Below are 13,644 nucleotides of genomic sequence, written 5' to 3' on the forward strand. Positions count from 1 at the left end.
AAACAATTAGTACTTGCCGGGCGCAGTGGCTCAAATCTGTAATCCTAGCACTGTGGGAGGCCGAGGCGGGTGGATCACCTGAGGTCAGGAGTTCAAGACCAGCCTGACCAATATGGTGAAACCCCATCTTTTAAAAAAAAAATCAGTACGAAACTGAGGTAGGATCTGAGCCTTCCATGACAGTTAACCTAAGGAGCATGGCCTATGAAACTTTAAAAACCTTGCTTAGGCCATAGGCTAGGTGTGGTGGCTTGTGCCTGTAATCCCAGCACTTTAGGAAGCCTAGGCAGACAGATCACCTTAGGTCAGGAGTTCAGACCAGTCTGGCTAACAGGGTTTCTACTAAAAATACAAAATAATAGCCAAATGTGGTGGCACATCCCAGCTACTTGGGAGGCTGAGGCAGGAGAATCGCTTGAACCTGGGAGGCGGAGGTTGTAGTGAGCTGAGATTGCACCATGGTACTCCAGCTTGGGCAACAAGAACAAAACTCTGTCTCCCAAAAAAAAAAAAAAAAAAAACTTCCAGGCTCAAGCAGTCCTCCTGCTTCATCCTCATGAATAGCTGAGACTACAGGCACACCTACCACACTAGGCTAATTTATTTTTAGTAGATGAAGTCTTGCTATCTTGCCTAGGCTGGTCTTGAACTCCTGGGCTCAAGTGATCCTCCTGCCTTGGCCTCCCAAAGTGCTGAGATTATAGGCGTGAGCCACCACATCCACTTATTTTTGTGTATTCTTGATTTTTTGTCTCATTCTGGTCGTTTTAAAATGGCCAGAATCATTTTAAAAGTGGTGGGTCAGAGTTCTCAGTAAAAGGTGATAGTCAGAATATATGCGTTTATCTGCACTCCACCCAAACTTCACCAAAGTGACAAGAAGGGACATAAGAGGAGCAAACCCTCAGTACAAAGAGGACAGGACCGGAAATGACAGCAGAGAGAGCTGGTGATGACATTGGGTGAGCAAAGGCAGGTGGGCCAATGGCAGCTGAGCAGACTGGGAAAGCTAAGTGCCTGTGAAGGGCGAGAGCCAAAAACGGATACCCCAGAACCCGAAATCTGCTAAAAACGCGGAGACACCGGCTGCCTTTGAACACACAAGTGTGACTAGGGCTAGAGACGAGAGAATTGGTTGATGGTCTGTGTGAGAATTTAAACCCTGTAAGAAGCCCTTTCCCATGGAGACAGAAGTCTGGCGTTATCTCTAGAGAGCATGCCAGAGGATTTCTATGCTCAAAGATGTGAGACCAAGCCGGAGACTGGGCACTATACCAAAAACGAGGGCTTTGTGACACTCTCCATCGGTGAGAGTCTCTCCAGCTGCTGCTCCCAGCTTGGCTGTCTGTTGGTTTAGCCTGTCGTTTGATGTGCATCCTCCGATAGCTTCCTAAAAGAGAACGTGGGCTCCTAGAACCATTTGGCTCCTCTAACATGACAGCCAGACTTACGGCTTCCTAGGCCAGGGGCTGGAGACTTCTTTTTCTGAAGAAACTGACCAGTCCAGGAGAACAATCCTCCAGATACTGAAATTTGGGAGTTTTCCCAACAAAATAGCAGCCCCTCAAGCTCATTCTTCACTGAAGCCCACCTGGGGGCAACTTCTTCCTGTCTCCTACCCACTTCCCAAAACACAGGACGTTGGGCTGCATTTTAATGCCTCACTGAATATTTCAGGAAAAATTATAAGAAAAAGAAACAAACATAGCATACTGAATTAAAGTAGGGAACAGAAGAAACTTAAAGAATCCTTGGTTAGTGACATGCACATAGAAAACCAAGCAAATGGGAAAAAGTGCAGTTACTGACTCCAAGGAAACCCAGAAGGTGTACAGGAAAAAGTTACTTACAGCCTGTGCGCTTGACTTTGAGAGTGTAGCAAGTTGCCTGTGGATACTGACTTAATCAGTACGCCTCAAGAGAATGCGTGCTGAATGAGGACAGACCATGGCACCTCGGGGGCGGGACCCAGTGTCCTGCAGAAGGTAGGCAGGCATATTTGTCAAGAGATTATGAACTGTGCATCCGGGAGAAGCTTCTCTCTTCTTTTATTTCCTAGCTTAGTTAATGGAAGCACTGGCCACCTTTCTGGCTTCCCTGTGTCAGAAAATTCTTGTGGAGGAGATGGTAAGACACAGATAATTAGAGTACCATAGGTATATAAACAAAGGAGCAGCTGAGAGATAAGGAAACCTCCCTGGGGCAAAACCACATCTTTGAGTTTCTAGTACTTAACACATTCTCAGTGCTGAGTAAATGTGTGCTTGATCAAATGACTGGAACCCCTTGAGGAAAGTGTGGTGTAGTATCAGCCTTTAAGTAGAGAGGAAAATAGAAAGGATTGTTGGGTCCTGTGGCAAGGAAAAAAAAGGCTCATGGAACTGAGAGGTGTCCTAGGGGACTTAATTGTTAGGGGACTCCTCCACATTTGACTTTTTTTTTTTTTTTTTTTCACACAGTCTCACTCTGTTGCCCAGGCTGGAGTGCAGTGGCATGATCTTGGTTCACTGCAGCCTCTGCCTCCCAGGTTGAAGTGATTGTCCTGCCTCAGCCTCCCAAGTAGCTGGGATTACAGGCGCGTGCCACCATACCCAGCTAATTGTTATATTTTTAGTAGAGACAGAGTTTCACCATGTTGGCCAGGCTGCTCCTTGAACTTCTGACCTCATGATCCACCTGCCTTGGCCTCTCAAAGTGCTGGGATTACAGACAGGCCTGAGCCACTGTGCTCGGCCCTCAGTATTTGACTTTGAAGTTTAATAACCTGAATGCCTAAAATACTCCTGGCCTGTGGAACTATTAATCATTTTTATTTTCTGTCCTTTTGGAAGAAAAGTGTTCAAAACAAGACGGGAGTAATTTATATTTAAAGTAAAGAGAAACTAAGGAGGAACCTTACTTCCTTAAAGAACCTTTTTTGCTAGGCAGGCAACTATGGAGAAAGACTTCTCCAGAGCCTAGGATCCCTGGAAATTTAAACTAACCACTCAAAACTAACACCTCACACCTGAATGGATATGGAAGACAGCCCTGGGTTAGAATTCTTGTTCCATCACTGTCTGGTAAAGTGACCTTCAGCAAGTGATTAGACCTCTGTATACCCCAGTTTCCTCATCTGAATTATCTACAGGTGTTGTGATACTTAACAGGTGCCAGACACAGAGTGGGGGCACAGACTGGTGACACACAGGCCTGAACTAGCCATGTGTTTTGTTTGGCTCACAGTGTGTGTTTGTGTTGAATTTGTTGCCAGCATTTAAAAATCAGAAATTTTCACCTAAAAAGTCTGACTGTCACCTTCTCTGTAAAGGTACAATTAGGCAACATTGAACTTCATTCCTTTATTAGCAGTTGGCTAGGCAGGGGGAGCTGCCCCATTTCGGAGGGTCTCACCTTCCCCTTTCACCATGGACACCCGCTTCCCATCGTGTAGCCTATAGCCTGCTTCACACTGGTGTGTCATTTGCGTAACCCTTGAAAGTAAGTCCGTGCATTGGACCTGTTGCCCAGTGAGTGGTTTCCGTCATCTTGAGGCCTGGGGCTGGGAGGAGACTTTCCAGAAGAAAGATTACCATGACTTACAGCTTTGGCTCTTTGTGCTGGAATAAGAGGGCAGGCACCAAGATGATGATGTTCAGGATGTTCAGGTTGTCACACGGTGCACGAGGAGCCATTCTGATGGCTGGAGGGGATGATGTCTTTGCCTACACTGTTGCCCGCGTCTCCACTGCTGAGGCTAGAAACCTGGACTCACAGTGAGTCTTTCCCTCACTTCCATGGCACTTCGTAGTTGAGTTATTCATCTGTGTGAGTTCTTTCCAGCCAGCTCCTACGCTTCTTCCGGGTAGTGACCTCACTTGACATGCTTTATGTCTTTAAAGGCTGTGCGGCGTCTGCTTGGAACAGGGTAGATGCTAAGCAGATGCTTAGCTAATTTAATTTAATTAAGTGCCACTTCAGGTACTTTCCTTGAGCGGGAGACAAGGGATGAATGCAGTTTTCGGGGTTTCTTTTTTTTGCCTTGAGCTTTGTCTTTCCAGTTTGCAAAATTAACGTAAAACCTTCCCTCTAAGGCTTTATGGAAGAAACAAAGCTTATATAATAAATAAAGATGATGTATTATTTCATGTAAATTTACAGATCTGCCTGGATATAGTATACGAATTATATCTAAAACTCCTTAACAAATGTGGATTTAGGTGTATTTCAAATACATATTTCACTGCACAGAAAGCTTCAGTGAACTGTTTTGTAAAAAGCAAAAAAAATATTTGGTGATATAAACAGCCTCCTGAACTGATCTGTTTTGCAAATTTGGATTATTTTCTTTAAGCGTTTACTAGTCATCCTGTGTTTATTAAATTGTGCTGAGGAAAGAAAGGGAGAGAAGTACAGGTTAACTCGGCAGTCTATTGGAAAATGATCACAGTTGGAAACAACTCACAGAAGCTGTGCTTTCTGAGGCTGATGACTGAGGTGTCGTTTGCCTGGGTTTTCCAGGTTGTCACAAGTCCAGCATTGAAAGGGCTGTGGGGTGAAGTAGCTGTACTGCCCTGTGAATGAGGTGGACTCTCCCCCAGAGCTGTCGCCCCTGGGACTCTCAAAAAAAAAAAGATTCGGGACACAAGATCAGTATACAGAAGTCCATTGTGTTTCTGTAGATCTGTCATGCACAATCTGAAAATGAAATTAAGAAAACAATTTTATTCACAATAATTCAGGAATTAATGTAACAAAAGAAGTACAAAACATAAACCCTGAAAACTACAAAATGTTGTTGAAAGTTACGATTTATATAAATGGAAAACATCACAGGTTCCTGTCCTGGATCAAAAGACTTCACAGTATTAAGAAGATGATACTCCCCAGATAATCTGATTCCACACAGTTGGTGTGCAAATCCCAACTGACTTCTTCATAGAAATTTACAGGCTGATTCTGAAAGTCACAGGGAATGCAAAGGAACCCAGAGAGCTAAAACAATCCCAAAATAGAAAAGTAGGAGAACTCACACATCCCACTTTTTAAACTTACCGCAAAGCAACAGTAATGGAGACAGTGTGATACTGGCACAAGGGTACACAGACAGATAATGGAACAGAACTGAGAGTCCAGAAATAAATCCACACATCTATGGTTAAATAATTCTCGGCAGAGGTGCCAAGACCATTTGATGGGTAAAGTGTGGCCGGTTCATGAAAGGCCAGGACTATATGGTTCCATTATAGGGAAGTCCAGAATCCGGGAATCAAAGTAGATTAGTGAGTGCTTAGGGGAGGGGTGGGGGGGAGAGAGGAATGAGAAAGGGTTTGAAGTGATGAGAATGTTCTAGAATTGACTGATGATGGATGCAGGGGCCTGCGAATGTAGTAAGAAGCCATTGACATGTTTGGATTAAATGGTTGAATTGTGTGATATGTGAATTATATCTCAATAAACCTATTAAAATTAAAAAAATAATAATAACCGGCCGGGCGCGGTGGCTCAAGCCTGTAATCCCAGCACTTTGGGAGGCTGAGGCGGGTGGATCACAAGGTCAAGAGATCGAGACCATCTTGGTCAACAAGGTGAAACCCCGTCTCTACTAAAAATACAAAAAATTAGCTGGGCATGGTGGCTCATGCCTGTAATCCCAGCCACTCAGGAGGCTGAGACAGGAGAATTGCCTGAACCCAGGAGGTGGAGGTTGCGGTGAGCCGAGATCGTGCCATTGCACTCCAGCCTGGGTAACAAGAGCGAAACTCCATCTCAAAATAAATAAATAAATAAATAAAAAATAATAATAACCAAGAAACCTAACAGGGTGTAGCAAACTAAATTACGATCATTAAAATGGCCAACAGGGACAGTTAAATGGTTACAGTAGAATTGATGTATATATAAGCTAAGAAAAAAGAGAAGTGAACCATATTAAGAATGATTAAAATACAAAAGGTTTAAAGGAGCTTTGAAACAAACAAAAAACCTGGAAATAAAAAGAATCAAGATCAGAAAGACAAAAAGGATAAAAGGTGAACATGAACAGAAAAAGAGCAGAAAAAAGATTGTCAGAAATTTTTAAAGCCTAGAAAATTGACGATGCTGGAGGGAAAATGGTTAAAACAGTTAAAAAGTGATTAAAGAACACTAGCTTAAAAAATGAGAAGTAATTATTCATATTACAAAAAGAAAAACAGACATGTTAATATGGCAGAAGCTCTTTTGAAGGCGAGAGCTTTAAAGGGGGTAAGAACCCAAGGGTGTGAATTTCTGGGCTGAGTAACTTCTGTGGCCTAGGCACCTGGGGTGTGCCTGTTGCCCTCCTCTTTGCTCTCCCTCAGCAGGGGAATGTGTTGTGTTTTGGAAGGGCACACTGGGGGGCAGGGGGGAGGGGTGTGAAGACTGGGGAAGAGAAGCCGGCTGGAACTGGATGGGTGTGCTGAGGGAGGAGCCCTAAGATTTTCTTCTAAGACCTTTCTAGCGTATAGCCAGCTGATTGCTTTGCAGGCTGAGAGGGTAATGCTCCCTGTGCTAGAAAGAGCCAAAAGCAGGTGCCAGGACTTGGGGGCATGTACAAGGTGAGGGCCTGGCAGCGGAGGTATCCATGGGACCAGTACAGGGACTGGGATGTGTCTTAGTGAGGCATGTGGCCTCCTTATACGGCAGTTGGCTCAGAGCCCTCAAGAGAGGTTCGCTGCTGTTGTTGGCACTGCACAGTTGACAGCAGCCCTTACCATCTATTGATCACACTTAAAGAGCACTGGGGAGGCTGGGTGCAGAGGCTCACCCCTGTAATCCCAGCACTTTGGGGGGCCCAGGTGGGCAGATCACTTGAGGTCAGGAGTTTGAGATCAGCCTGGCCAAGGTGGTGAAAACCCATCTCTATTAAAAATACAAAAATTGAATGTGGTGGCAGCGCCTGTAATCCCAGCTACTTGGGAGGCTGAGGCAGGAGACTTGCTTGAACCTGGGAGGCGGAGTTGCAGTGAGCTGAGATTGTGCCTCTGCTCTCCAGCCTGGGTGATAGAATAAGACTCTGTCTCAAAAAAAAAAAAAGCTCTGGGGACCTCGAGTCAGCTACTAACTCAGCCTGAGGATTTGGGGGGGGTGATTGACTCTGAAGTTGTACACTAAGAGCATTTATATGATTTTCTAAACCCTTGTAAGCCTCCACGTGTATTATTGTCAGTACTCTGTTTCCTTGTGCAATTACTGAGAAAAACCCAAGATGCTGTGGGCTTGTCTAGAGGCACTAAAAAGAGGAAAGAACTGGGCAAGATGCCATATTGTCCAATTTTATGGTCAGTCTTGGAGTAGGGGGAATTGGAAGAAACATCAAGATTGTTTTCCATGCAAGGCTGGCTGGTCACAGAAACTCATGCTTGTAATCAGTCTCAGCCCTTTGGGAGGCCAAGGCGGGAGGATCATTTGAGGTCAGGAGTTGGAGACTAGCTTGGCACAACATGGTGAAACCCCATCTCTACTAAAAATACAAAAATTACCCAAGCATGGTAGTGCACGCCCATAATCCCAGCTGGGAAGCTGAGGCAGGAGAATCGCTTGAACCCGAGAGGTGGAGGTTGCAGTGAGCCGATTGTGTCATTGCACTCCAGCCTGGGTGACAAAGTGAGATTCCGTCTCAAAAAAAAAAACAAAACACAGCATAAGATCTCACTCTGTCTCAGGCCGTATTATATAGCCAAGTGCTATGATCGTGGCTAACTGAAGCTCAGCTCTGCAGGCTGAGCAATTCTTCCACCTAAGTCTCCCAAGTAGCTGGGACTGCAGGGGTGCGCCACCACACCAGCTAATGTTTTTAAAAAATTGTTGTTTACGTAGAGACAGGATCTCTCGCCTATTGTCCAGGCTGGTTTCGAACTCTTGGGCTCAAGTGATTCTCCCGTCTTGTCCTCCCAAAGTGCTGGCATTATAGGTGTGAGCCACTAGGCCTAGCCTTGCTTCTTTCATTCTAGTCCTTCTAACCACCCAATCCTGTCACTACTATTTTCTTTCTTTCCTTCTCTTTTTTTTTTTTTTTCTGTTCTTTTCCTCTCTTTTTCTTTATTTCACCTATGAGAAAACAGAGGCACAAGTCCTTATCTGAGCTCACAGAGCTGGGCAGTGCTGCTGCAGGGATTTGAATAGAGTGTGACACTTGAGCCTGCATGTCAGTTACTTACTCTGCTGCCTCCCAGCGAGACTGGGCTGAACTCAGGAAGAAGTAGAAGTCAGGTAGGTGAGCGCATTGGGCCTGAGTCTGGGACACTGGCTCAAGGTAAAAGGAGCCTAGAGCAGCTCTCAGGAGCCTGAGGGCCTGCAGATCTGGCTCCCAGCCTTCCTTCCCTCCAAGCCAGCTTCCATGTCCACTGCAGAAATAGCTTCGAGTCAGTCCCAAACATCATGCCTACAAAATAAGAAAATACGCTATGGTGGGCCTAGAAACCTTCCCCAGCTACCTTTCTCCGTACTCCCACCTTTATTCCTGCCTTCTTCCCTCCCCTTCCCCGGTAGGCCCCTTCTCCACCTCAGTGCCTTAGCTCATACCCTTCCTTCTGTCTGGAACACCTGTCTTCTGCCTTATCAGACAATTCTTCGTATTGTTTACTGTCCCACCCAAATGTCGCCTCCTCTCCCTGCTGTCCCCTGCCTAGCCCCATCCTGCCGCCACCTCATTTCCAAGCTCTGTGCTTGCTTATAGTAGGGTCCTGAGGGTGCTGTCGCACATTTCCCACCATGGCTGGCTGGCACTGTTAGTAGTCAGCCAACCAGACAGCATGCGTTGAGTGCTTAATTTGTTTCAAGTGTTACGCTAGGGCCCTTGAATGCATTCTCATTTAGTCCTTACTACGAGCTTATTCTCGGCTTGCTGTTAGAATTAGCCTCATTTTATCCATGAGGAACATGCGGCTCAGAGAGGTAAGGACCTCCCCTGTGGCTGAGCCAGACTTCAAACCCAGGCACGTGAAGCCTGAGCACATTGTCTTCCCTGAGCTGCCCGTCGGCCAGTCTGACATACGGCCTTTTGCAGGGGCAGGAAACCTGTCCCTTTCATCCGTGTGTGTTCTGGGTGCAGCACGGAATAAATGCTTGTGGAGTGAGTCCAGTTAAAGGCCCCAAGCACTCTCTGATATTTTCAGCCCAGGGGACTGTGTTTCCAAGGTTGTAGTAACAATCAGAGTAGTGGTAGAGTAGTGGTAGAAGCAGTAGCAAACATTTACAGAGCACTACCTCTATGCCAGGTACTGTCCTAAGGGCTGTATGAGGAAGATGCTGTGATTGTCCCTATTGTATAGCTGAGGAAACAGGCCTAGAGGCCATATTACGTAGCCAAGTTATACAACCAGCAAAGGCTGGCAGAGGCGGGCTCACACCACACAGACTCCTGAGCCCATAATGTAACCTGTGCCACCACCATTGCTCTGGGGCACTCCCACCCCCTGTCATTCTGTGCTTTCAGAATGTGGGTGTGAAGGTGTGTGAGAGAGGTAACACTGAATTTACATGACAGCTGCCTGGTTTACCAGCAGGACTTTTCCATTGCCCATGACCCTTAAAGAAGAAAGCTGCCGTGGGGCTCATTCGTTCCCATCTTGCTTTTGTTCTTTCCTTGGGTTGATCACAGTTGAGAGCGCCATGTTGCTAGGAGGCCAGCTGGATTTTTCCCTGGGGATGTGAGAAACAGACTGTTGCTTCCGCCTCACAGCTACTCTGGTTTTTCCTTTGTAATGGCTCGTGCTTTCTGATGGAAATGTGAAGTTCTAGCCTAGTGTGGGAGGCATTGGTTAGATCACATGACCCCTCTGGGCATCAATTTTCTTTTTATTAAAATGGCAATAATAACTTAATGGAAGCTATGTGATAAGTAAAATTGCTTCCAAAAACACTGAACACAATGCCTGGCTCATACTAGGTGCTCCGTAAGGAGTCATGCGTTCTCTTTTTCTCTTCTGGGTCTTCCGTCTTCAGAACGTCTAAATGAAGTTCTTCCTGGATCCTGGACACATAAGATGTATGTGATTCCTTTGTGTTGGACTGCTAATATTAGCACGCCATGTCTTTATAATGCCTGAAACTCCTCGTGCTTTGTGAGTGGGTGCTGCTCGTTATCTCTCCTGCTTTTTGCTCCTGGGAAGAAATCCCTGTGTCCAGGGAACAGTGGTTGCCATCAGCAAGTCCCGGGTTCGTCCCAGGGGAATTGCTGGTCACTGAGGTGGCAGCTCAAATGGGGCAGTAGGCCCCACTCGCCCTGGATGACGTGCACTTACTCGGTCTCACTCTGCCCCTGTGGCTTTTGGCTTTAGCTGACTTGTAGTCTGCAACAGGAACCTCCAAAAAGGCAGGTAGGAGCTGGAGGGATTTTAATGATAAAAACCGAAATTCTGAGGCTGATAAAACTCTAGAAGTGTGGGAAAGGCACATGAGGCTGGTGAAACTCCTTCCAGATGGTCCCTTGGGATCGTAAGGCACACACTACACTGTTCCATCATTTACCTGCCTGAGCTCTTACAGTTGGCCCCACAAGGCTAAACACTGTCACCAGCCCTAGTTTCCAGGTAAGACACTTGAGGCTGAGGGAGGTCAGCCAGCTTGTCAGGCCCATCCGACACAGCAGCAGGGCTCACAGCCAGCTCTGAGGCAGAGTCTGCCTTTCCCACCATGGTGCTGGGCTGCCTCTTCAACGCAAGGTTTTCCAAAGGAAGGATGTGCACCAGTCCCGGCTCAGTGGTTCGTGCCTGTAACCGACTACTTTGGGAGGCCAGGGTAAGAATATCACTTAAGTTCTAGACCAGCCTAGTGATAGCAAGATCTCGTCTCTACAACAAATGAAAAAAATTATCTGAGCATGGTGTTGTATGTCTGTAGTCCCAGCTACTCGGAGGTGAGGTGGAAGATTGTGTGAGCCCTGGAGTTCGAGGCTGCAGTGATTGTGCCACTGTATTTCCACCTGGGCGACAGAGCGAGACTCTGTCTCAAAAGAAAAAGAAGATGGAATGGCTCGGGGAAAGGAAAATGTTTTGGCGATTGGTATGTTGCTAAAGAGCAGAGCCAGACACAGCTTGGGTAACTAAACAGGGCTTACTTGCCTGGTGGATACAGAAGAGAGTCAGCGTGGTTGGGATTCAAAGCAGGTAAATCAGCAATGCCCTGTGGGACAGACAGAGCTGCAGACCCCATGGCCAGAACGTCCAGAGAGTCGCTCCAGGCCTTCTGAAAGCACAGCCGCCTCAGGCTGGGCCCAGCCTCAGCTATGGCCCACCTACAGCACCTGCTCCAGATCACAGGCATCTTGTGGGTCCTGGAGCTGATGATACCCAGTGCGATTGCACAGAACAGCTCATAGTCCTCTGGCATCGCCCTCAGCCTCCGCGGCCAACAGCTGAGCCTCATGCTCAGAACCAGAGCAGGGGGTTGCCTTCCTGTGAGTCTCCAGGAGTCAGGCCACCATGACCAGAGGCCAGCTATGGGACTTATCCCACAATAAGAGGAGCCCACCACCTTGAATGCCACTGATGTTTGTCATGCCCCCGCCGTGTGCTAGTTGCTGGTGGTACTATTCAGAATAACTGCCCTACTGGCCGAGCACATCCACTGCAAGCTGGCAGCTGGGCTGACATCCTAGCTCTGCCACTCCTTAGCACCACCACTGTGAGCAAATGCCTGAGCTTCTGCATGTGTAAATCGGAGCTTACAGGGGCCTGCCTGCCTTAGGATTGTGGGATTTTATGGGTTAATTCATGTACCGCTCTTGGCAATGGTGCCTGGCTCCCAGCAAGTACTGGGTGGTCATGCTGAGGTTTTGCTTCATGCCAGCCTCTGTACAGATGTTGTCTCAGCCATGCTAGCATTAACCCTGTGAGACAGAGACCACTGTCATCCCATTTTGCAGATCGGAAAGGAGTCATACTCAGTAATTCCCCCAAAGTCACGTACGTGGGGAGCTGTGGAACTTAAGAAGTGGAAACACTTCTCTGCCTGGTCTTGGAGCCCAAGTTCATTCCTACCTTCCCTCCGAACGTTTATTCTGGCTCAGTAGAGAAGCCATTTACGGCATTTTTTGGAGGGTGTGATGGGATGGATGTCAGTTGCTCCACTAGTAGAGAGGTGAGGATGGTGAACCAACTTGCTGGGGAGAAGAAGGTTTTTTTTCTTTTCTTTGAAACAGGGTCTCACTGTATTGCTCAGGCTGGAGTGCAGTGGTGTGTTCAAAGCTCACTGCAGCCTCAAACTCCTGGGCTCAGGCAATCCTCCTGTTTCAGCCTCCTGAGTATCTGGGACTACAGATGCACACCTCCAGTGCCTGGCTAATGTTTTGTATTTGTTATGGAAATGAAGTCTCGCTCTGTTTCCCATCATTTACAAGCTGTCGAGAGGCTGGATGGGTTATTCAACCCCTCTGTTCTCTAGCGTCTTCATCAAGGTGTTCTTAGGATCGCATGAGTTAGCACATGTCAAGCATCAAGAAGTCTCTGTTTTTCCTTGTACCTTTCTAGTTCTTATCTACATTTACATATATTTTTCTCTTCTTATAACCGTAGGCACAAGCTTGTTTTTTTTTTTCCCCATGCTTTACTTTCGTAGGTTGCAATATAGGTGCAGTGTGATGATTTGAAGGCAGACACTAGTCCACAGAGAGTGAGGTGGCTGGTAGGTATGCTACCCGTCTGCCCCCATTGCTGGGTTTTTTTTGTAGTACTCATAAGATCACTCTGATGCTCTAAAGAGTGCTGTTGTGGATCTATTAGTACTGATAGGCTTTGCCTTTTTTTTTTTTTAGTTGTTTTCTTGGAATAAATGTTCACACTTGGAATCATTGTAAAAGCCCCTTGAAATACTCTAGAAGGGTTATACAGCTCGTTTACACTGCTGCCACACCTTCTTGGCAGTGAGTATTAGTTTAAAAGGATAAAGATGTTTTTCATCCTTTTGGCAAATACTGCTTGCATGCCTCCTGAGTGTGGGCCCTGTCCTGGGTGCTGGGAAGGGAACAGGAAGAGATAGGCAGGTCTCCTGTTGTCATCGAGCTGGTCTCCAGCAGGTGAGGGCGACTATTGATTTACCAGGACTAATAGCGCCTCATTAGTCCTTCCATTTGCATTGCTTTCTTCACTTATTCTTCCAAAAACCAAAAGCATCTTTATGGAATACACTTTCAGGTCTTGTGCCTCATGATGAGTCATTTTTAAATGTCCAGACATGGTGATATGTGTGACCTTTCTGGGGATCTCTGTCTCTGCTGACATGTGCTGTGATATTTCAGGACCCCTCACCTCCCCCACCCAGTGCTGCTTTCACTCATTGCTGGAAATCCTGTGCTTGTGTTGCCAGGGACCGATGTCATGGTTCGGTGCCTTAAGCTGCTGAAGGAATTTAAACGGAATGACCATGACGATGATGAGGACGAGGAGGTCATCTCCAAGACAGTGCCTCCAGTGGACATCGTCTTCGAGCGAGATATGCTCACGCAGACCTATGACCTCAGTAAGTCTTGTTCCCACGCCGGCTTGGATGTAGTTCCTGAGTATTTGAGTCGAGGAATGGTTTGCCCACGTGTCGAGAGAGGGCTCTCCCATAGAGAATGTAATACAATGGGATGTGCCTTGGTTACCCGGAAGGGTTTAGGCTTTGAGGTCAGATAGGAGTTTGAATCCTTACTCTGCCACTTAG

The 13,644-nt window shown here is 46.8% G+C and overlaps 1 protein-coding gene across 1 annotated transcript in view; it reads left to right on the plus strand.

Moving 5' to 3' along the window:
• Nucleotides 1-13,644, plus strand: part of GTF3C1 (general transcription factor IIIC subunit 1) — an 86,551-nt gene that overhangs the window by 23,963 nt on the left and 48,944 nt on the right. Inside the window, exon 7 of the mRNA XM_039478061.2 lies at nt 13,306-13,458. Coding sequence (XP_039333995.1) covers nt 13,306-13,458 — 153 coding nt within the window. The remainder of the gene's footprint in view (nt 1-13,305; nt 13,459-13,644) is intronic.

Source organism: Saimiri boliviensis, chromosome 12, assembly GCF_048565385.1.
Source record: "Saimiri boliviensis isolate mSaiBol1 chromosome 12, mSaiBol1.pri, whole genome shotgun sequence".
Lineage (NCBI taxonomy): Eukaryota > Metazoa > Chordata > Mammalia > Primates > Cebidae > Saimiri > Saimiri boliviensis.